Source organism: Carettochelys insculpta, chromosome 3 (genome assembly GCF_033958435.1).
Source record: "Carettochelys insculpta isolate YL-2023 chromosome 3, ASM3395843v1, whole genome shotgun sequence".
Taxonomy (NCBI): Eukaryota; Metazoa; Chordata; order Testudines; family Carettochelyidae; genus Carettochelys; species Carettochelys insculpta.
In genome coordinates, this window is record NC_134139.1 from 194,129,426 (window position 1) to 194,153,597 (window position 24,172).

At 48.6% G+C, this 24,172-nt stretch overlaps 1 protein-coding gene across 4 annotated transcripts in view; it reads left to right on the forward strand.

Moving 5' to 3' along the window:
* Window positions 1-24,172, forward strand: part of EVA1A (eva-1 homolog A, regulator of programmed cell death) — a 307,385-nt gene that overhangs the window by 115,800 nt on the left and 167,413 nt on the right. For 3 of the 4 annotated variants that reach the window (XM_074991351.1, XM_074991352.1, XM_074991354.1), the window contains exons 3-4: window positions 8,188-8,311; window positions 21,389-21,541. In XM_074991351.1, the coding sequence (XP_074847452.1) occupies window positions 8,188-8,311; window positions 21,389-21,541 (277 nt within the window). The remainder of the gene's footprint in view (window positions 1-8,187; window positions 8,312-21,388; window positions 21,542-24,172) is intronic. The other variant, XM_074991353.1, reaches the window with a different exon arrangement.

The window sequence follows — 24,172 nt, forward strand, 5'->3', positions numbered from 1 at the left end:
GCTCTCACATTAAGAATTGGGTCACTGGAGCAAGATTAATTGGAGGCATACATCACAGTGGTCAGATTAGTGTTTGTTTTGCTTAAATTAACCTGGCTTTCATTTCTTTTTATCTCCTCTAAATCTCATGGCTTCTCAACTCAATCATGGAGCAGAGAATGGAATGGATTTAAACTGCCATGACTTCCCTTGTGGGCTTTGGCTGTCAGCCCCGGGGCTTGATTTACCGCTGCAACTTGGTTGTAAAATGGCACAAGACAATTAGGAAGTCTTGCCTCCCCTTCTGTGCCAGACAAGGATTCCTTCTCCCCTGTTAGTGAAATTTCTATAATACAATGTGACTTTATTTTGTACTAGCTGAGGGCCCACCACATGATGATTATGTCAGAGTCATGGTTAATTCTGCATGTAAAGTCTTTTTTCTATACATGTCCAGACAGTTCAAGGGTATTTTTCTCATTTAGCTGTTGCACCTTTCCACCTCCTCAGCAGTGATTTGTTATTCTCAGCACAGAGTGAGTGGGAGAACATCAAGCAGGAAGTAGAATGAGAGAATTAACAGGGAGCTTTCTTTGCTCATCGTTATTTGTTGCCATCTATGACTTTGAAAGGCAATTCAGGCTTAGATTAGTAACAATAAACAAATTGTATTCTTGATAAGAAAGTTGCATGACAAGTTTGTTGTGTCAGATGATCACCTACGATCTATTTGAAAAGCCAGCACCACTTTTGAGGTCTATATTAGCTTTTTGTCTAGTGTAGGCAGGCTTGCCGATGCGGGGAGTAAAAGAGGCAAAGGCACAGGGGCCCACTGTTTCAAAATGGCCCAGAGCTCCTGGGAGCTCCAAGCCCCTTTGAAATGTTGTGGGAGCATCACTCCAGTGCTCTGTGTGGCTTTCGATGGCTGGCGGAAGCCAGGGCCATGCTTTGGGCAGCTCTAAGGGATGTCCTGCCCTTGGTCCCATCCCTTCCATCCAAGGCCCCACCCCTTTTGGGGATGTGGAGCTGGTCCCCACAAGACCTGGCCTCTAGGCCCATGGTGACTGTCAGCCCTGCTGAGTGTAGAGCTAATATAGAGAATAGCAGGGGAAAGATTTTCAGTGGCACATGTGAAAAGGCAACATTTTTAAGATAGCATCCAGCCAACAAAATTCATCCATCATCTATCACAGAGGTTAATGATAAATTTCAGTTAAACAAAAGTAAACCTAGGAACAGGTCTACATGTTTAATGAAAAGCCTTTTAAACTTAAGAATGGGGTTTTGTGGCATGATTTATTAAATGCTCCATGACTTTTATTGATGATTTTATCTGTGCAATTATTAGCATTCTTTTGTTGATCAAAGCCCAGGTTTTAGACAGCAAATGTCTAAATTTTGATAAAATTTGCATAAAAAATTCTCCATTTTAAACCACACAACATAAAAAAACTCCAAAATATTGAATATTTTCATGAAATAATTTCTCCTTTTTTGACCGGCTCTACTTAATGTTGAAGTTGGACAGTTAGACATTACAAAGTTTTCACTGAGTAATGCTCATGCTCAATATTTAGATTCATGCTCATCTTCATGATGAATGCACATTTTTACTTTACTTTACTTTACAATTTTAACTTTGTTCCTACCATTCCAGTGCAGTCTTGGTATTGCATGATTGATTTCTCCTTTGACTTATGATACGATAGTGTAGCATACTCTCAAGCTATGCACGCTGGACAAAGAGAATGAGAAAGTCGTTTATCTGAAACATAAGTAACAAAAGGAACATACTGCCCGGAGATTAGTGTATATCAGGGCGAAGGAATAATGAACATTTGTTGGCATGTAATGCCCCCTACAATCATAATTAACTTAGCTTGATGATTAATTGCCTAACCCTCTGCATTGTGTACAGGAAATTGTGTGGCTACTGGTTGCACATGGAAGGTGGGGTGTTCAAAAGTACTCCATGATGACTTGACTTAAGCTGCGTCTACACGTGCATTTAACTTTGAAATTACAAGCCCTCTTTTGAAAGAACTCAAGGGCTACGTCTACACGTGAAGCCTACATCGAAATAGCTTATTTCGATGTTGCGACATCGAAATAGGCTATTTCGATGAATAACGTCTACACGTCCTCCAGGGCCGGCAACGTCGATGTTCAACTTCGACGTTGCTCAGCCCAACGTCGAAATAGGCGCAGCGAGGGAACGTCTACACGTCAAAGTAGCACACATCGAAATAGGGATGCCAGGCACAGCTGCAGACAGGGTCAACGGGCGGACTAGCGCTTCCGGGGCAACAGCTAGCCGCTCCCTTAAAGGGCCCCTCCCACATACACTCAGCCTGCACAGCACGCGGTCTGAGGAGCCATAGGCACACAGACCCCGGGCGCCGCAGTCATGGACCCCCAGCAGCAGCAGCAGCAGCAGCAGCAGCAGCAGCAGCAGCTAGAGGTCCACCCAGCCCTCCCGGCAGGAGCAGGGCTTGCCCTGGCCCATGCCATGTGGGAGGCAGCTGAGTACCTTCTTGCCCCAGGGGAGGAGATGCCCCCAGGGCAGCAGGGCTCAACCCCTACCCCTGCAGCACCCTGCTCCACCCCCCGCCTCACACGCCAGCGGCTGTGGAGCTACCCCACCAGCACCGACTGGTGGGAGCGGCTGGTGCTTGGGGAGTGGGACGACGACCACTGGCTCAGGAACTTCAGGATGACCCGGCAGACATTCCTGGAGCTGTGCCAGTGGCTCACCCCCGCACTCAGTCACCGGGACACTGCCATGCGGCGTGCCCTCCCTGTGGAGAAACGGGTCGGCATCGCTGTCTGGAAGCTGGCCACTCCGGACAGCTACCGATCCGTGGGGCAGCAGTTTGGTGTCGGAAAGGCCACCGTCGGGGCTGTCTTCATGGAGGTAAGAGAACCCACAGGGGGAGGCCAGGGCAGGGCAGGGGGGCCAGGGCAGAGCAGGGGGGCCAGGGCAGGGCAGGGCAGGGGGGCCAGGGCAGGGCAGGGCAGGGCAGGGCAGGGCAGGGCAGGCCAGGGCAGGGGGGCCAGGGCAGGGCAGGGCCATGCACACCCTGCTCACCCCTCATTGGGGCTGTCCCATGTGCTTTCTCTGCAGGTCGTGCGTGCCATCAACGCCATGCTCCTGCACAGGCTCGTGAGGCTGGGGGACCCACATGCCACTGTCGCCGCCTTTGCCACCCTGGGCTTCCCCAACTGCTTCGGGGCTCTGGATGGGACTCACATCCCCATCCGCGCCCCGCAGCACAGTGGAGGACGATACCTCAATCGGAAGGGCTACCATTCTGTCGTCCTGCAGGCCTTGGTGGACAGCCAGGGACGTTTCCAGGACATTTACGTGGGCTGGCCTGGCAGCACCCACGACGCCCGGGTTTTTCGGAACTCGGGCCTGTGCCGTCGGCTGGAGGCAGGGACCTACATCCCCCAGCGGGAGATCCCTCTGGGGGACACCACCATGCCCTTCTGCGTCATCGCAGATACGGCCTACCCCCTCCAGCCGTGGCTCATGCACCCCTACACGGGCCATCTCTCCGCTAGCCAGGAGCGCTTCAACGAGCGCCTGAACCGTGCGCGCCAGGTGGTGGAGCGCTCATTTGGCCGCCTCAAGAGACGCTGGCGATGTCTCCTGACCCGCCTGGATGCGGGCCCCAACAACATCCCCCAGATTGTGGGTGCCTGCTGCGCCCTGCACAACCTTGTGGAGAGCAAGGGGGAGACCTGTCTGCAGGGCTGGGCCGCAGAGGCCGGCAGGGCACACGTGCAGCCACCTGCTGCCCCCAGTCGGCAGGTGGACCCAGAGGGGACCCGGGTCCGGGAGGCCCTGCGGGCCCACTTCGACCAACAGGCCGCGGGGTGAACTCTGCCCAGGCCCCCTACTGCCTGCCCCTTCCTCCCCCACACTCCTGCCCCAACGCCCACACCATGGAGCACCCCACCGCCCCCCCCACCACTTGTCCTGGACAAATGACAGCACGAACTTGTGGCTGAACGTAAACTTTTTTTTTGTCTTTCAGAAACTTTTTTTTTTTTGGGTCAATAAATATATGTCAAACACAAACCAAAAAGTAGGGACAAACGTTCCACAAAAGCAATATGTGCACAAATAAAACAATGCAACAAAGCAAACAACTGTGCGCCATCAAAAAAGGAAACCAGGGAGGAGAACGGGGAGAACTATTTACATGGGGGGGACGGGGCAAACGGGGGCACCAAAACAAAAGAGTCCAACTATATACAACAAGGGGGGGCCACGTCCCGGGCCCCTCGCCCCTATAGCCCAGCACTGGGCGTGCCCGGCTGGGAGCCCCGCCGTGCCTGCAGTCTGGTCCACGGCTGGGTGGGAGCGGGCTGGACCGGAAGGTATCAGTGCCGGCGAGTCTCAGGTGGCTCCAGGGGTCCCTCGGCGCTCTGGCCCTCGTGGGTGGGTGGTGGGGCGACGGCGGACGGCCCGGCGACGGCCGGAGCAGCTGGTGGTGGGGCTGCAGGAGCGGGCAGGGCGGGCGATGGCTCGGCCGGCGTGGCATGGGGGGCCAGGTAGTCGACAAGCCGGTTAAATGTCTGCATATAGGCCCCCCATGCCTCCTGGCGCCAGGCCAGCGCCCGCTCCTGCAGCTGGAGGTGCTGCTCCGAGACCTCCAGCTGCTGGCGGAGGATGGCCAGCAGCTGGGGGTCCGTTGCCGTCGCCGGTAGTAGGCGCGGGGTCCGCCGTCTAGCCCTCTGCGGGGCCGGTCGTTCCTTGGCCGAGGGGCTGCCCTGGAGCGATGGTCCCGGAGGGCTCTCCGGGACAACTGAGGCCTCGCCGGCGCTCTCTTCCGGTCCTTCGGATGGTGCAGGTGCAGGTGCAGGACACAGGAGAGGAGGGGGGAAAGAAGAATGGAGACAGGCGTTAGTGTGGGCCCCGAGCCGTGGCCTCTGTCCCCCCCACCCTGTGCTGCAGGTTCCCCATCCCCGTCCCCGGGAGATGCTGCTGTGATGGATGGGGTTCAGGGGTCCCCCTGCCCTGCACCCCGTCCCCTGGTGGGAGCGACTCTCACTTCAACCCGCAGGGTCTGAGAGCAGGAGAGGTTTCTTAGGTCACAGATGGCCAGTTTCTGGCAGGAGTGACAGCACCAGCTGTCGGAAGAGACAGTTCTTCCAACCCGTCGTGGGGAGAAGACCCCAAGGGGGGCCCCTCTGGGATGCAGCTTTCCCCCTCCTCTGGCTGGCTGCCTACCAGCTCTCCCTTCCCCTAGCCTCTACCTGTGGCCCCCGCCCTCGCCCCCCAATTCCAAGCCAGCTCGGCTCCTCCCTCCTGTTTGTTCAGGGCAGAGGTGTCACCTGCCAGCTGTAGCGCCAGGATCCTCCTTTGGCCCTGGGAGCTCTTCGGCTCTTGTGGCTCATATGTAGCCTGAGTCTCCCTTTGGCACTCCCCGCACTCCATCACATGCTGCTGCTGCTGTGGGGTGTCCCACCCCCTCCGCCCGGGGGCCCCTCGAGGTTCCGCTCCCCCCTGGCCTGGGGATGGGGCATGGCACTGTCATGCAGGGTGGGGGGGGGCAGGGGCTGATGGCTGCAGTGCTGTGAGGGCTATGGCCCTGGTGTCCTTGGGGCCATGGCCATGTGAGCGTGTGGGGGGCCCTGGACACATCTCTGTTACCCCCGCCCCTCAAGCCCAGGGGTGTCCACCAGAGAGGGGTACCTACCTGTGGGTCCGCTCCCACGGTCCGGAGATCCCCGGGGGTCGGAGGCCCTGCTGCTGCTCCGGGATGGCAGGAGGAGGATCTGCAGGCTGGATTCTGCGGAGGAGGAGCCCCCCCCCCCCTCCTCCTCCTCCTGCCGCGATGTCCCGCGGATGGCCTCCGGGGGGGGCCCCCGGGGTGCGGGGCTTGCCTCCGGGGCGGACTCCGGCTGCAGGGCCTGCTGGGCCTCGTCAGCCGAGGTGTCAAGGGTGGCCGGAGGGGAGGAGGTGTGCCGGGAGCCCAGGATGTCCTTGAGCTCCCTGTAAAAGGGGCAAGTGATGGGGGCAGCCCCAGATCGGCTGGCCGCATCCCGGGCCCGGGCGTAACCCTGCTGCAGCTCCTTGACCTTACTCCTCACATGATCAGGAGTGCGGGCAGGGTGACCCCGGGCAGCCAGGCCATTGGCCAGCCGAGCGAACGCATCCGCGTTCCGCCTCTTGCTCCCCATTACCTGGAGCACCTCCTCCTCGCTCCAGAGCCCCAGCAGGTCCCGCAGCTCGGCCTCCGTCCAGGAGGGGCCCCGCTGCCGCTTTCCAGACTGGCTGCCCTGGCTCCCCTTGGGGGGGGCCCCTGGGGGCGCTGGGGGGGCTCCTGGCTAGCCATCGCCGCTGGGTGGGTGGCTGATGGCTGTGCAGGCTCGCCGCGTGTGCAGGCTGCAGCCTGCATGTTGCCTCAGCTTCCTGCAGAGTCAGGGCGGGGGAGGGGACCTTTAAGGGGCCGCTCCACGCGGCCACCAGTGAGCTGAGGGGCTGGAGAGAGCGTCTCTCAACCCCCCAGCTGATGGCCGCCATGGAGGACCCGGCAATTTCAATGTTGCGGGACGCGGATCGTCTACACTGTCCCTACTTCGACGTTGAACGTCGAAGTAGGGCGCTATTCCTATCTCCTCATGGGGTTAGCGACTTCGACGTCTCGCCGCCTAACGTCGAAGTTAACTTCGAAATAGCGCCCGACGCGTGTAGCCGCGACGGGCGCTATTTCGAAGTTAGTGCCGCTACTTCGAAGTAGCGTGCACGTGCAGACACAGCTAAGGAGTGTCTACACGTACAATGTGTTCTTTCAAAAGGAAATTGGAGGAGTGCATCTCAGACTTTGAAATCCGGACCCTGATCCTCTATTAGGAATAGTGCCCCTTTCAAAATTCTCTTTCAAAAGAAGGTATGTGTAGAACCTCCACAGCCCACTCTTTTGAAAGGCTCCCTGGCCCGTAGCAGCAGGGCTCTATGATCTGTGCATTTGGCTGCTCTTAAAGCTGCATGGACCCAGAAACCCTGTGGCAGGAAGCTGAGAGCATGCTAGAAGCAAAGGTATGAGCTGCTTGGAGCATGCCCTCACAGCTGCCTTGAGAGCATTGCTACTGAGCAATGGCCCGCAGCAGCCTGCTGCAGGAGCCCCAGGCCTCCAAGAGCCCTCAGAGGTCTCCAAGGAGCCACAGACTGAAGGATAGAAAAGGGCTCCCTCCTCAACAAAGCCCTAATTAAGAGATCTCCTGGGACTGTGGAAGGAGGAGAAGGTGTTGAGGGAGATGGAAGGGAAGTGCTACAACACTGTGTCCTTCACCCGCCTTGCCCATGGCCTCAGCACCTGGGGACACCCCGAGTGCACTATGGGCCAAGTGTGTCTGCCTTATGATCTGATTTGGGCTGCTGGCTAGCATTTCATCAGTGCCATCCATTGGAATCCCCTACTGCCTCGTTGCCATTCAGTCTGCTGTGTTTGCACTCACTAGGCCAGGTGCTCAGCTGGTGTCGCTCCACTGACACAAACAAAGCTGTGCTGCGTTAAGCTAGCTGGAGATCTGACCTGCCATTATGAGAGTTCTAAGGTACAAGCAGCCCCACAATAAGTCACCTGAATGAGCAACTGATTTTAGGGGAATTGTTTGCAAGGAGTTGAATGGATATTGCATGGAAAAATAATCTGAAATTCAAATGTTTGATAGGAAGCAGATATCTGGATTTCCTTTTCTTACTTAGCACACTCTCTGATCCATGCATTATGTTATCTGGTATGCTTGTGGATAGACCATTATGTGGGAACTTGGGTATGTAAAGTGGTGATGGTGAATTTGTGTTACTTTCTATTACAGTGGTGCCTGCAGCTTCTAAGAGAGGTCAGGGCCCCACTCAGCTAAGCACTGTCTATATCCACCTTGTGAGAGAGAGCTGTAGCCCAAAGAACTTGCTGTCTACTGAAGCCAGGTTCATTTCTGGGATAGTGTTGTAGCATTGGGCAGGACATGACTGTGGGGTTGTGTTTCTCTGTGGGCACTGAACAAGGCTGGGGTGAGTCCCTGGAATTCCAGGGCATTGCAGAGCAGCAGACTCTACCATGCAAGAGCATCCTGCTGCATCAGTGAGGCTCAGATCACACTGCTGCTCTACCGCCTTTCTCCCTTCAAGGTGCTCTGATAGGAACTTAAGTGCTTCTGTTTGTTTTTGTATGTGTGTCCGTGCCCGTGCAGAAAATGCTGGATGAGTGCCAGGACAGACGAAGCTGCCAGTTCCTTGTCAGTAGCCGGCTGTTTGGTCTAGACCCGTGCCCCGGAACCGGCAAGTATCTCATCGTGTGGTACAAGTGCAGGCCGAGTGAGTATCTCTCTTATTTGCATTTGTAAGACCAAAGTTACCCCTGGCTTTCGCCTTTGCACTGCGGCTTCCTAGAATTCTCTTCTGCAGTGATTTTTGATAGCTTCTGCCTTTATTTTCAATGTAGCACAAATTCAGGCTAGCTGACGTGGGGCGGCAGCAAACGGGGCAGTTGCCCCAAGGCCTGACTGCTCAAAAAAGGGCCTGGGGCTTCCGCTGCAGTAGCATTGGTGGTGGCTGGAGTCCTGTGCCCCTTTGAGTTGCCACTGGTGCTCTGCTCTGCATGGCTGTGGGGCATGGAGGTGGGGGGAGCTCGGTGGCACTTAGGGCTGACTGCCCTGTCCCCACCCCTTCCCCTCAAGACCCTGCCCCTTCCGGGGCTTGGAGCGTCCTCCTCACACATTGGCCTGGGGCCCACAGTGGCTGTTGACCCCACTGCGTAAACCATTTAGATAGAGAGGAGCTTTCTGCTCTGCTGTTGCTGGGTGCAGCTGCTAGATTTTTTCCTTTTTCTTTTTCCCTTTTTTCCTTCCTTTTTCCTTTTTCCTTGGTAGTCTGTAGTAAGGATCATTTTTGCAGGTGCCAGAGAAAACTCTTGCGACCGTTTAAGCTTATGTGCAGCCCTGGTAATATTGGTATCCTTGGACGGGCTGCTCCAACTGTGGCTCACGGAGGTTTCCATTCTTTGCTGCCTGTTTGGGTGATGTGCTCAAATGCCTGTCAGAGGCGAGTCTGCACTTCAGACGCCATTAGTAACACTGACAACCCAAACTGACAGTGTGGCAACAATCCATGTGGCCCACACTTTCACAAGTGGGTGCCTGAAGTTAAGCACCCGAACAAATGGCCAGATGGGATCTGGCTGAGTCTGCCCAGCGTCCCTGAAAAGGGGCCACCATTTAGGCGCCTAACTTCAGGTGCTCATGTTTGAAAATGTTGTCATATGACTTTATCTTCTGTAGCCCCATTCGTACAAACCAGATCCTGAACCTTTCGGAGAGTAAACTAGTTCAGTTTGGGCATTCTCACAGCCAACAAGAGCGGAGGAAGAGAGGACGTTTTTCCACAGATGAAATTTCTCTGTATACAATAGAAGTGATTAGCACGTTTATTCTGACAAGTGTCTGTTGTGCAGCATCAGTGGTGTTGTTTGGCATTAGGTATAGCAGGCTGAACGGGAACGTCACGGAAAGTTCTGGTGAGGAGTGTGGACTGTGCTGAACTTCTGAAGGTACCCCAGAAGCACCTCTGTAAAGGAATATTTGTGGGTTGGAATATTCCCCTGTTCATAGGTATGACAGGAAATGGCTTGTGTGTGAGAGTTGAATATCTGAGATGTGGAGGCAAAGGGGAATTTTCCTGAAAGACAACCCAGCTTTGCTAGGTTACTTGAGCTTATTTCCCCCAAGACATTTTCCATGCAGTTAGAATTTCACAGGATGAACTAGGGTCACCTGATCCATTTTATTGTTTCTCAGTCAGTAATCAAATTCCTACTGGGAATCTGGCCAGTTCATAATACCGTTTTATGCACTGAGCCTATTTTGGGCTACCCCCAGAGATTTCAAAACTTTATCTGCAGGGTAATGAAATGGGGGGTGTGTGTCCCAAGGACTAGCGTTGGTTGCTGTTGGTTTGTAGTCATATTTTTATTTTGCACTGCTTACAAGTCAAAATAAGGTGAGAGATGATCTATCTTCTTGTGAGTTCAGTTGGTGAACCCTGTTCTGTCCACAAACAAAGCAGAGATCACTCCAGTTCCAGGTACCTGTGCTTTTACTCTGTGTGAAAGTCCCACGACCTTCTATATACAGCTGATCACAGTAACCCCTCAGGTTACCCAGCTACTGGGGAGCAGAGCCTTCCACGCCCTGGCTCGGCTCGGCTCGGCTCGGCTCGGCTCGGCTCGGCTCAGCTCCTCTCCTTCCTCCCTCTCTCTCCTGCATACCCTCATCTACACTCTTCCAGCTGCCTTATATAACCCCTCTACTCAGGGGCTCACAGCTGCCAGCCCTCAGTCCTGTGTTTGCTCAAACAACTCCCATTACCTTCTTAAAGTGGGGCTGCCATGGCAGAACTTTGGCTCAGGCTCTCTGGCCAGTAGTCTGTTACACACCTTTCATCGAAGAATTGCCGGGGCTGCCAAGGTGCCAGTGCTCAGTGCTGGCAAGTACCAGCAGGAAGAGAGCACGGTATTTACATAATGAGTAAAGCAGACAGCGATATAACATTCACAGCACCTGTCACTGAAGTGGAACCTTCTTTGTAACACGGCACTTGTAGGAGCTGTAGATGGGTTTGTGCTACAATTGTTCCAGTCTGGAGAATGACCCACAGCTAAACTTGCCCCATTACTGAGATGCTGAGACCTCCATTCTGGGTCTGGCTCATCACAGATGGAGGGGTCAGCAGCCAAGTCTGGCTTCCAGGAGTGTTCAGGATTAGGAGTGAGGTACAGGTCAGTCTCTAACAATCATTTAGGCCTGGTGATAATGCCATGGTGCATTTTACAACAGCTAAAAACACTAAATAAAAAAGGAAGGTGCCCTCCCCCAAAGAACCTGCAGTTTGGAGGCATTGCAGGTACAATACAATGGGGCAGAGAGAAAGAGGGGCAAGAGAACATTGCTGCTGGCTGACGGTGAGCTGCAGGTAGTGCTTTAGAAGTGATTTGAAGGCAGAAAGGGGAGCTGTCTCTCCAAGACAGAGGCAAAGAAGGCATGAGGTCAGGAGTTGGAGCAGGGGTCAAGAACTGCAGTGCAGTGGTGGGGGGAAGATCTGGCCAAGCTGGGGGAGTAGGAAGTGATGTAGGCAGAAGCCAAGTTGTAAAATGCACTGGGAATGTCTCTCCTCTCAGAATAGTAACTAAAAACAACTTACACTGTATAGCACATTTCATCTGTACAACCACAAGATGCACTCCAGATACAGCTAGGCATTAGTGCCCTCATTTTACTGAGGCACAGGGAGGTTAAATGACTTGCCCCCGGCCTCACAGACAGATGCAAGAATAGAACTAGCTTCTGACTGCAAGCACTAAATCATGCCACCCTCTCGAGAGAGTCAGATTTAAGGTGCATAGGCTGAGTATTCTGCCTGGTGACCTGGAAGCCCTGTCTGTTGACAGAGGGCCCCCTGAAGCATCCACACGGCTTTTTTGTGGACAGATTCTATTGATGAAGGTGTTCCTCCTCATGGGGGAGAGGCAGAAGGCTGCCAACAACAGTGCAGCATTCTGTCGATTTACTGTTGACAGAATGCATTTTTAGTGTGGACGCTCTGAAATTTTGTCCACAAAACTCTCTAGTGTAGCTGTAGCTAGAGAGTTTAAGGCCAGAAAGGACCACACTGATCATCTAGTCTAACTGTATAGCACAAGCCAAAGAATTCCATGCAGTGATTCCTACTGGTTGAAGAAGAGCAAAGTTAGACTATTTCTTTTTAGTTCCTGAACCTGCCAGAGCCAAGGCTCTGGTGCCCTGCCTGCCTCCCTAGGAAAGCTGTGTTGAAATCCAAGGCAGACTCATGCTGCAGGTGTGAGAGCGGTTGGTAGGCTCCCCCACATCTGTGCTGGATGCACACATCTGTCCCAAACCTACCAGTCTGGCAGGCCCATTGCTTCACGTTCCACCCTTGCATATTTTTAAATGGTGCTCAAGGGAAAGAACACAAAGCCAGCATGCAGACACTTTGTTCTAAAAGCAAAGCGGGATTGAAAATCTCTTGCAAGGATCATGGGAGCAGAGCTCCACTGTACCTTGGGTTAATATCACGGGTGGGATGAGTCTGGGCCTATGACAACATGCAGTCAATGGCACCCATCACCTACTCACTACTGGAAAATGGCAAAGATGCTCAATGTCTGTGATGTTGTGGAGAACAGGAAACAAGCTATTCATTCATTAATAGAGATAGAACTAAAAGTCATTATCACAGGCTGTGCAGCCTGTCACATCAGGGATTGAATCATAGATTTACACAGTTAGAAGCAGGACCTACTTATAGCCTGAGACGAAGAACAAAGCAGCAATAGCCATGGGCTGCAACCAGTTATATCCGCTATGGATTGGCATGGGGGGAACTTGTAACACACACTCACCCGGGGGTTACCTAGGCTTTTACGTTTCCTTTTCCGAAAAGATTCAGTATAAATGCCAATCTGGGGCATTTCTGGGGCTCCAGGCAGGTCTCCAGCATGACGTTCAGCACGGGAAAGCTCACAGCTCCCTCTCTGACCGTCTTTCTCCAAACTCCAAAGTGTGCGCCCGGTAGACTTTATCCAAATATTTGTAGGTAGTCACAGTGGGGACTGAAACACTGTTTGTGGCTCTTGATACATGTGCAACAGATCACATACCAGTTAGCTAGCATCTCTGGGGCCTTTGTGCTTCCTGCAGGCAATATTTCCGGGTGATCAATGACAAGCGCCCTCCCCAGAGATGCCTGCCACCTGCCAGGATGCCGCCTGCCAGGATTGAATCATACAATCTCATGACTTATTGAGGCAGCACGTTTGGGTTCCTCTGGGCCTAGAACATTACAGTATTAGTATTTTCATCTCTTGGTTTTTTAAGGGGCTGAACTAACAGCAGACCTGTCCTCCTCATGGTGAGAGGCCCCAGTACAGGTGCTAAAGAAGTGCAAAGGACCATGCCTAGGTAATTCTGGCTGCAGGAAAGGGCAGTCTTCCACATATTTCAAGAGGCCTCAACCTTCCTCTGGGAAGCAGTTGCCCCTACCAAACAAACAAAGCAACAGATTTTTGGAGGCCCTCCTCAGGGCATGCATTCAATGTACCATGCACCCATTCAGTTCCCTTGGGACCTCATCCTGACCCTTTGAGGCCAGTGAGAGCTTTGGCACTGACTTCACTGGGTTCAGAATCATGCCTTTGCAAGTTAAATCCTCTGAGCTCCGGACCCTGCCTGGAAGACCAAGTTAATTTACACCCATCTTTAATACTTACACACTGTTGACATGATTTGCTGCACCCTGTGCAGAAGAAGAGGGAAGAGCTTTGGAAATAATAGTTCTTTTGGAGCTATAGAAATCCCAGTCACCTCTAACACTGGTGATTGATTTTAGTGCTGGGATAAATTGGTAATTCAGGAGCTATCAACCCTGTGAGAAAAGCATTAGTCTCCCTCATGAGACAGTTTTATTGGTGGCAGAAGTTCATTGTATTGTTCCCTGCATTGCTCATTAGTGGCCCTCGCCTTATAAGCAGCACGGTGGCCTGTGGGCTGTTAAGAGTGGCACGTCCTCCTGGCCTTGCTATTGTGAATGTAAAATAGGCCATTTACCTCCTGAATTTGTCAGCTCATTCCTGCTCATCTGCACTATTTCAAAACCGTTTTGATTGGTCAGGGAGTAGAAATTTATAAGAGTGATAAAACTCAGGCACCGAGCAAAATAAAAGGTGTAAATAAAAGAACCTCATAAATGTCAGAGAGCAGATCTGTGGGCCTGAGATCAGACTGAGCCTTAGAATGAAACTTTAGTACATGCAGTAAGTTCTGATGGAAGCCATTGATGTGTGGACATTTTCAGCTACTGTCAAACAGCCCCATCCCTGAAACACACTAATCACTCCATTGTCAGGAGTAGGATTAGGTGAAATGCATGAGTTCACTCTCAGTGAATGCAGAACTGATTGTCAGTCAGTGTACACAGTATGCATGGGATATGGTCACAGAAACCCTGTCTGACCTGAGAGAGAGTGAAAAATAAAGGGCCTGATTCCCCTTTTGCCTTCACCCATGGAATCCTATGGATTCCCAAGGAGTTTCTCCATGGATGTGAATAGAAGGACGTCCACTGTCTTGAAGGGGAGTTGGATCAGGCCCCCGGTACCCAGCCGTAAACACCTGTAAAGGCAAGTTCAGCATTCTTTTGCAATTTTTGCCTTGAGCTGTTTAAATCATAAACCTGTGACTTTTTAGACTCAGCCAGTCGTCCCTGGCATTTGTGAACTGCGGGCTCCCCTGAAACGGGAGTGGTGGCAGAGAATCCCTTTTCAACCATGGTGGTTTTTTTTTAGGACTTTGATGAATTACAGTACGTGAAGACAACTCATTCTCTCCATGCTTCTTCTTCTAGAGGCAGATGGGCAAATAGTATTTACTGAAGCAGATGGGAGGTCATAACCTTTGGCCTCAGGTACAATAGACCTGAGAGAGTTGGCAGATCTCTCGGCATTATGTACAACTGTCATAACTTTATGCACAGAAGATGGAGGCTGCATTGTGGCAGACATTTCGTTGGTGACAAATGACTGATTGTTGTGGGGAGGTGAGGGGGAAAGTTTGTTTTTACAATTAGTCAAAGTGAGGGAGGAACGCCTGCTGACTCTGAGAGGAGTAGGAATTTTTTCGTCGTGATTAACCAGAACAAACATGTGGAGAAACTAGTGTCAGGATATTTTAGAATTAAAAGTAACTCCCTCCAGCATCAAACTGTTAGGGAAGCCAAGTATCAGCTGTAAATGGTACTCTAATGTCAGAGAGCTCAAGATGCCCTGAAAATATACAAAGGGGAGTAACAAAGAGAAGGAACATTTCCCATTAAAGACATACTTGTTATTTAGGTCTCAGTTCTGAAAACCTTTTCTCATGTGAAAGTGAGGATCTACAGAACTGAGCTGTGGAATGGAGCAGGTATTTGTGCTTCACTAAGTAATAAGCTGGGCAGAGAAGTGATGAACATGGCACTTCACAGGGGAGTGAGAGAACTATTGAGGGAGGATGATGGAGGTAAATCAATCAATGTGGATGAATGTCTTTTGGAATGAATGAGGAGAGAGTTGGAAAGTGCTGGGATACAGTTTTGGTCCAGGACAGTTTGCTGTACTGTCAGCTCCAGTTGTTAAATACCATCCCAAAATTTTTGCTCCAAAAATTACGAGAGTCATTTAAAAATAACAAGTTACTTATGCTTTTATTATGCCTTCTGGGTTTTGAACCTTTAGAGTGCACTTGGTTTGAGTTTTCAAGTTTTTTTTATGCAAACATGAGGGCTAGAAACTCGTTTTCATATTTTGGATGAAAGCTGAGATGCTCACCTAAATCACTTGCCATCAGGAGCTAGCGCTTTATGAGACATCAAATAGTGTGAGACTCACAATGAAACTGCAAGAGTTGACAACATAGTCTTGGTTCTAGCTCTAGGTTTTGTCACAAGAAGCCATTAAAGGAGATGATGTGCAGAATTGTTTAGATAGCGCTGTTTAAAATGGATTTTCTAAAGTGGTAAAGAATGGATAAAAATTGCACTTTTATATGTCGATAATTATAGTAACCATAATAAAAGTGATGCATCCAATTTTGTCGAGTTATGCCCCAGGCAATCTCAGTGGCTACAGAGTAAATCAGAACTGGATTAGGTTGATTTACTACTACTAATTTCTCCTCCTAACATCTTTGTGAGCAGGGAAAGTATGGTAAACATGATCATACATATTTTTCAGATTGGGAAACTAAAGGACAGAGTTCAGTTTACACAAACAAGTTTTGTACCACTGACAGAAAGCTCATCACCTAATAAATTATTTTGTTAGCCTTTAAAGTGCTACAAGACTGCTTTTAAGTTTTATACCAGTTTATTTTAAGTGGAGTTACCAGCGTAGGATAGAAAAGATTAAGGCCAATGAGTCAGTTGAAGAGCTAAGATGAGAATTTATTTGTTCCAGGTTCCAAGTTTTAAATTCAACCTCAATTCACACAATATAGTGGCTGCATTTCAATACCATCGTCTTTTTCACCCATAGATTACCATATAGCTTTGTTTGTCTGACAGTAAAATCCAGCCCAGCATCTGAGCTGGGCTTTGAAAATGAAATGTAACAGTTAATTTGCAACACTGTCATCCTTTTCAAAGCATGATATAAAAAGACAATTGCTTTAGTCTAATGAAACTGACAAGGGGAGGGAAGTCTCCTTTTAAATGCTGCAAACTGGATGTACACATCATGGGGATAATTTAAAAGGAATCCGACAGGGTTGTCTGTAAAGAACAATCTTTCCACTTGGCCAGAAGAGTTTCAAACCTCCACAACTAATGGGTGATTGAATCTGCAGGAAGTCTTTTGAAATTGACAACATTTTGGCTTAGTAGATAACTTATTAGATGCAATGTGAAGATTTGCAGGGTATGTCTCCATTGCAATTAAAAACCCATGGCTGGCCCCTGCCAGAGGATATGGATTTGTGGAGCCTGGGCTAAGAATCTGTTTAATTATGATATCAGTGTTTAGGATCAGATTGGATTCTGGGCTGTACATGATGAAGCCAGCCAGTAGGAAAGCTTGCATTCAGACTGAGTTGTAGACATACTGCAACAGTGTGGGGAGGTTTTGGGCCGGATAGTGAATGACCCTGCGAGTGAAAACATAAGGCACTTTCATCCCCATCTACCTATGCAGCTTGGTCCAATCACCGTAGTTTTCCTATGTTTATATGAAGCCACTGCAGTCACCTAGAGATGGTGTGACCTTTGGCACGTCTGGTTAGGAGGAGCCCAGGGCTCAGGCTGCTGCAGTCTGAGCTTAAATGTCTACAACACATTTTATACAGGCAGTTGGTGCAAGCCCTGCAAGCTTGAGTCAGCTGATACAGGTGAACCATGGGTGTCTAATTTCAGTGCAAACATGATTTTCTGAATAGGCAACTTTGTGCAGCCAAGTATCAGTCAATGCAATTAAAAAAAAGTATTTTTTTAAAATTTTCTTTATATATCAATGTTTGTGAAGTGTGGTCTTGTTTAAAATCTAAGATGCTTTTTGTAGCCCACAGAACAACAAAGAGCTCACCGCATAGATTGAGCAGGGGTCCTAGATCTCTGCATTTAACCAATTACAGAATGAGAACCAGGGAATTGAAGGTCATGACGATGTGCCAACCTACTCCGGGTCCCGTGGGTGCGCGTGGGGTGTGATACAGCTGGGGGGAGTCGGGTGGCCCGGGACCGACCACCCCACCTTTATAGCAGCCTTATATAGTGTAGCAGCAATATGTGATTCAGTGTATCTACTTTAAAACCTAGGTTTCCACAGTATTATGAGTACCAGGAACAATAACACTCCGACTGTGAACACCACAATGCCCTGTGGCTGTTCTAAGTCCCAATAATTCTCTATACAGCCCCAGCTAGTCCAGCTAGTGGCATTTACGGATAGTGACTGATTCATTTATTCGTAACTACAATTACTTAACACTTGTTTTATTTATATATATATATATATATATATATATATATATATATATATATATATATATAGTTATTTATTTGGCATAGGCTAAACACTAGGTTACATATAGCTGTATATGATTACATGTGACTTACCCATAACATCCAATGCTCCCACATCTCACCAACAACTACGTTACAGTGGCCCTTCAAGTCAGAGATACGGCTTGGTTGGGACCTTTCGTGGTGGTGACGTCCGGGTGATCAGGCCGGGGTCTGCTGTCTGGACTGGAAGTTGCTAGCCTCTGCCTTGTGTCCTGGAGCCCACACCCTTATACCTGCTAAATCACCTTTTATACTGTTTCTTACTTGGGGGTTTGATACCTGGCCAATTAAAGCATTTGTTACCTAATTTGGGCTTTCTATCCTCCCGGCCTGTCAGAGCATGTTACAAGATTTCCTTTGTCCTTGGTCTTTTTCTGAACCTGCCCCCGAGACCCTCTGATATTGCACAACCAAGATGTTCTCTTTGGGGGCTTCCAGCTAGTAGCCCCAGCTGTTCTCTTTGGGGGCTTACTATCTGCTTGTCAGGATGTTCTCTTTGGGGACTCTCCAACTACTTGTCAACTTTCTGATTTCTTTCTCCTGGCCTGACTTCAGACCTTCCTGCTGTTGTATGATAGCGTTCCAAGATGGAGTGTATGGTCATTCTGCCTTGTGAGTGAGGCCCGGCCACCAGGTGCTCGTGCTCCCACAGGTCACAGGGTCAAAACAAGCTGAAGCTACATCAGTGGGACCTCCCCTGGGTAGTGGCTGGAAGAACACCACGGCTTCTGATTGGTCAGGACTTCCTAATTAAACACGCAGAGAGGCACACAGAAAGATGGGAAGAGAACTAAATAAACATGCAGCTTGTTTCAGTGACACTGGGAGGCTGGCAGGGGCGCTGACGGTGAAATTAACAGAAGTAGTAGGAAGGTATAAACTATAAGATAGGGAGAATTCATTGTGTAAGGTGGTAGAATCTGAGATGAAACTGAACCAAAGAAAATTTAGGCTGGAGAGAAGTATCCAGAGAGTGAAAACAATTGAAGTCTGGAGTACCACCTTGCCAGTAATCTTGTTAATTCAGTCAGCTGAAACTGGACAAGACAGTGTTCTTGTGAGTCTTCTGTAGGAAATAATCCCCTAATGGCAAGGAGGTGGGCTAGGCCTTTTCTGTCTCTAAGGTCTCAGCAGCTATGATCTGAATGCTTCATAACTTTGGGATGAATATGGCTGTTCGATGCCACATCTTCTCAGCTCTTTGAAGTGTAAAATCATCTTGGCATTTCCTGCTCCCCCAGCAGTGTTCACTGTAAACTGTGCTTGTGCAGCCTCCCGCGAGACATTCAGATGCTGCCCAGCCACTCTTAAGCAGAGCGCCCACAGTTAGGTTTTTTTGTTTCTATTGGTGGTGCACATTTGCACATGCCTCAGTGCATGTAAAAACGTATGCTACACATGGATGGATAAATCCATACGTGGGTGGAAAAGGTTAGATGGAATGTTGACCCCAGAGATTGCTCCCAGCATCTCATATGTGGTCATTTGTTACTTTTTAAAACAATAACATTGGCTAAGTTTTTCAACAAAGTCATTTTTGATAATTATTGCAGGCTGAACACACCTCGGGAATTAAGAGCCACCCATCACACAGTGTGGCTACGTCTACACTAGCCCCAAACTTCGAAATGGCCACGCAAATGTCAATTTCGAAGTTTACTAATGAAGCGCTGAAATGCATATTCAGCGCTTCATTAGCATGCGGGTGGCCGCGGCACTTCGAAATTGACGTGCCTCACTGCCGTGTGGCTCGTCCAGACGGGGCTCCTTTTCGAAAGGACCCCGCCTACTTCGAAGTCCCCTTATTCCCATCAGCTCACGGGAATAAGGGGACTTCGAAGTAGGTGGGGTCCTTTCGAAAAGGAGCCCTGTCTGGACGAGCCGTGCGGCGGCAAGGCGCGTCAATTTCGAAGTGCCACGGCCGCCCGCATGCTAATGAAGCGCTGAATATGCATTTCAGCGCTTCATTAGTAAACTTCGAAATGGCCATTTGCGTGGCCATTTCCAAGTTTGGGGCTAGTGTAGACACGGCCTGTAAGTGCTAAATCTAGACGGGAGCTTTCAGCACTGAAAATCTTTAAACCTGAGAACATTAATATTAACTTTGTTAATCTTCTCAATCAAAATCACTCATAAAATGATCATTGTCCATATGTGGAAATGTTCATGTTCCATTGACCCCCTTCTGAGTAATTTGCCACAGTCCAATTACTTAACATCCTTGTACACATTGTCTAAATACAGAATAACTTGCTGGTTACTCTACAGTTTGCCAGGGCCAGTTTTTCCATTAGAAACATTTATTCTTCAGTTATTCAATCTATGTTACCATCAACTTAGATAAAGATCTTTGAACTGTGTCTAGGAAAGCCTGCAGCTGTTTCCTGCTGTCCTGGTCTCTCTCTCTCTCTAGTTACATTTGATCCGGTGTTTCTAAAAACACACCAGCAATAAAAGGGTATATTATCGTTAGCAAATATCTAAATAATTACAAATCTCAGTTACCCTACAAATAGCTGGACTGGGAGGTTAGAGTCGAGTAAGCCATTTGCTGAATGTCACTGTCACCTTTTCTCTGCCATTTAAGCCCATTTAATTTTCCAGAGAGAAACATAAAACCCGCCAGTGGAAAGCTTGCATTCAGACTGAGTTGTAGACCTCCGGCAACAGTGTGGGTAGGTTTTGGGCCAGACTGTGAATGGCCCTGAGCAGGTGCGTGAGAGAGTGAAAACGTAAGGCACTTTCATTCCCATCCACCTGTGCAGCTTGGGCCAATTATGGTAGTTTTCCTATGTATATATGAAGCCACTGCAGCCACCTACTGATGGTGTGACCTTTGGAATGTCACTTTGCCTCTTGGCACCTCTTTTCTCCTCTACCCCTCATGTCTATTTAGACTGTAGGCTCCTCAAGACAGGAACTGGCCCTTACTATGTGTTTGTAGAGTGCCTAACAGGGTGGGAGTCTGGTCTAAGTTGTAGCCTTTGAGTATGCCAGTCATACAGATAACAATATAATAAAGAGACATTCAGGACATGTCTCCTGTGAGTGAACTTCCCTTGCTTCTGTATGATGCCTTAAAAAAAAACAAAAAAACAAAAGCATGGTTTGTTCTGGCTGCAGCAGCTTGGCAAGAGCAGGACAACAGCCTGTGCTGTCTGGCTGTCTGTTTGAAATCAGAGTTGAGAGCAGCTTTGTGTTTGTATGCAGGCAAGAGCAACTTGCCTGATATGAGTTCAGCATTGCTCCTTGTGACACACTAGGGAAGAGCTCCTGTTCAGCCTCAGAAGAGCCACTGTTGACTGCTTGCCATTGGGTGTCCAGTTCCAAATCAGGCCATTTTAATGGTGGGGACATACATGTGAGGGTTGACAGATGGTCTTGTGGTTCAGGAACAGAAGACCTGGCTTCTGTCCTTGTCCCTGCTGCAGACTTTCTGCCCCTGTGAATTAATTTTCTTATTTGTCAGTTGGGAATACTGCTCACCGACAGCATCTCTCACAGGTGTGACAAGACCATATGCATTAATGTTTGTAAAATGCTCTGATAATTCCAGGTGGAAGAGCTACATAAAATGCAAATTATCTTCATTGTCTGAGCAAATATGGTCATAGGATGTGGATCCTTCTGATCTCTAAGGCCGTGTCAATATCTGAGCACCAACCAACAGACCTCTGCGTGCCTACGAACATATGCTTGAGGTGGAAGGAATCTCCTGGTGGTCAGCTTACTTTTTCTCCAGTTCACTCTCGCAAACTCTGAATAATGAGGTGTCATGTTTCTTTTCAGACGAGTACAAGAGTAAAGTAGCCTGTGAGGATGACAAGCTGAGGCTGAGCTGTAAGAAAAACATGGTCATAGCCATTTACTCCGCTGTTTTTGGAAGAACGCAAGGAGGTAGCCTGGAATGCCCATACCAGAATTTAGAGATGGCTACAATAGGTAAGAAGGACAATGGGCTTTGCATAGTGTACAGTACACCATGCTGGTGATTGATCATGTCATGAATACTTGTGTGGCCTTGCTGGCCTGGCTCATTGTTAACAAAAGTGAGAGATTGCCTAACGTGGTTGGCTCCAGTTTAGTAAACCCACCTCCTCTCCATCCCTGCCTCAAAATCTGCCCCCCCAACCACTTCTCCACCAGGTATGAGTCACACTCATCTTTCCGCTACCCTTTTTGGTGCCCTTTGATTTACATGGGCATTAATTGCCCTTGCAGAAAAAGGCCACAGCTGAGCATGTATTTCCATGAAAATATATCAGGTTTCTTTTAAAAAAAAACATGGCCCCATAGCTAGGACCTGATAGTGCCACCTTCATTCATGCTGCTGAATTCATGTGAACAGACACACTGGTTTCCTTTTGCTCTTCAACTTAGTTTAAGTATTTCCTGGAACAAATTGAGCCTGCAGGAGAATTTTAGGTGTGGGAAGTAGAGCTGGTTGGAAAATGATGCTTTTTTTTTTTCACCTGATGAAAAATGTTTTTTTTTTTTTTGCATGGGAGTGGGAGATGGAATGGGGAGGTGGAGGAATGAAAATACTTTGGTTCAGAGGTGCTGCTGTGGTGTCTTATAAGCAGTGGACCTCTGTATTAATCATGGATTTTTAAAGGCAATTTGAAAGAGTGTAAATGGCAAAGGACTGAATTTTATGGCACTTACATGGAATGAATTTTACAAGTACATTTAGTCAAATTTAAGGGTGGAATGATTTTTACAAGTAACAGTCAATTTTGACTAAAATTGTCAGAAAGTCAAAATTGACTAATGTTACTTGTAAAATTCATTTGTTTTGAAATTGTCCAAGATCGTTTTTATAGACATTTTCCTTTAAAAGTGTTAAAAGGTCAGGATTCATAGGCATTTTCTTGATTTCCATGCTGTCTATGAATTTGTGATTTACACCGGACTCTGCTCATGACAGCTGTAGTTTGAGTACCTCATGCCCTACCTACTCCCTTCTGTGGGCACAGCTTCCCTTTCTCTCCTCTGAATGTACCACAGTCTCCACTCCTGGTGAGAGGAGGCCATGTGCCATGGTAGTCACATGGCCACAGTTAATCATGGGCTTATTTCACTAGATGAGTGGTGAAGCTCTGGAAGAGGTTACCTGAGAGGCAGTAGAATCTTCTCCCCTAAGGTCTTTAAGTCTCAGCTCGACAAGTCCATGTCTGCAATGATTTAGTTGGTATTGATCCTGCTTTCAGCAATGACCTCCACAGATCTCTTCCAATCCTATGGTAGTCAGGCTGGAGAGCATGGCCAATAGAGGCAATGAGGCACCTGAACTACAGCTCCCTGAAGGAAGCACAGTGGCCCGTTAGAATGAACAAAAATTAGTTTTGGCCTCAAAAATTTGTTGGCTTTTGGGCCTGTAGTTTATCAATGAAATACTAATTATTTTCCGTGGAAAGCTGACACTTTTTTTGCACCTCTCCGCCCCCGACCCCACCAGTGCTCCTTAAATTTCTGTCAGAAACAGTTGTGATAGAAATTTTTGACCAGCCAGGACAACGAAGGAAGTTGGGGTGTAGAAGAGGAAGGGGGAATATGGTTAGTGGTTGATTGGTATGTGGGAAGTCATAGGGAAGGGGATATATGGGTGCCACCATTAATGTGCTCTAACATAAGGTGGGAAGCTATGATGGGACGAACCCCCAGAAAAAACAAACTGTGATGTCAAACTCATCAGGGAGGGACTCATATCCATCATAACAGTGTCCATATCTTGGAGCCTTTTGTATATTTTGTCATGTTATCTATCCTGCATATAAAAGGAAGCCAGCTGAGGTATTCTGGAAGCCCCAAATGCAGAGTGCCTTACTTAAAGAAGGACATGAATCACACGGGATTTAATTTTGCTGTGGGAATGGTTATATTTCAGAATTGTCCCATTAGTCTTTTAACACAATTCGAATTGTACTTTAGCTCAAGGAGATACCAAATGCCCATAGCTTGGCTATCTAAATCATATTAAAAACCATTTGGCTGAAGCCATGTTTAAAGACAGTTGAACTGTAGTACCCTGTTTGGTTTGAACTCCAATGTGGATCAGTTACAAATGCAAATAGTATTACAGGTGTGTGTATGTATAGTAACAGAGAAGTAGCCATGTTACCCTCCATCTTAACAAAACAAAAAATCAGTCATGTAACACTTTAAAGACTAACAAAATAATTTATTAGGTGATGAGCTTTTGTGGGGCAGACCCACTTCTTCAGATCTGGAGATAGTGCTGTACTGGAAATGGTATGTATGTATGTGCTCTCTCCCCTCTCTCTTTGTATTATTTATGTATATCTAAGACAGGGACACATCTGAACTCTAGGTTCAGTGAAGATTCATTAGCCAAGCTATGCTGCTGTTGTGGTGCAGATTTTTGCAAAGTTTATCAGACTAAATATTCGAGTTTACTTTTTGAGTGTCTTATTCAGTATTTTCTTTCCTTCGTTATTCCCTGAACCATGTATTCACTGCAGTTGAGTGTATTAGCAACAGATGTCACCTAAGGCTAGCTAGAGTTTGTATTTAAAGGTTTGGTTTTTTTTCATAAAAAAAAGTTAGAATGGT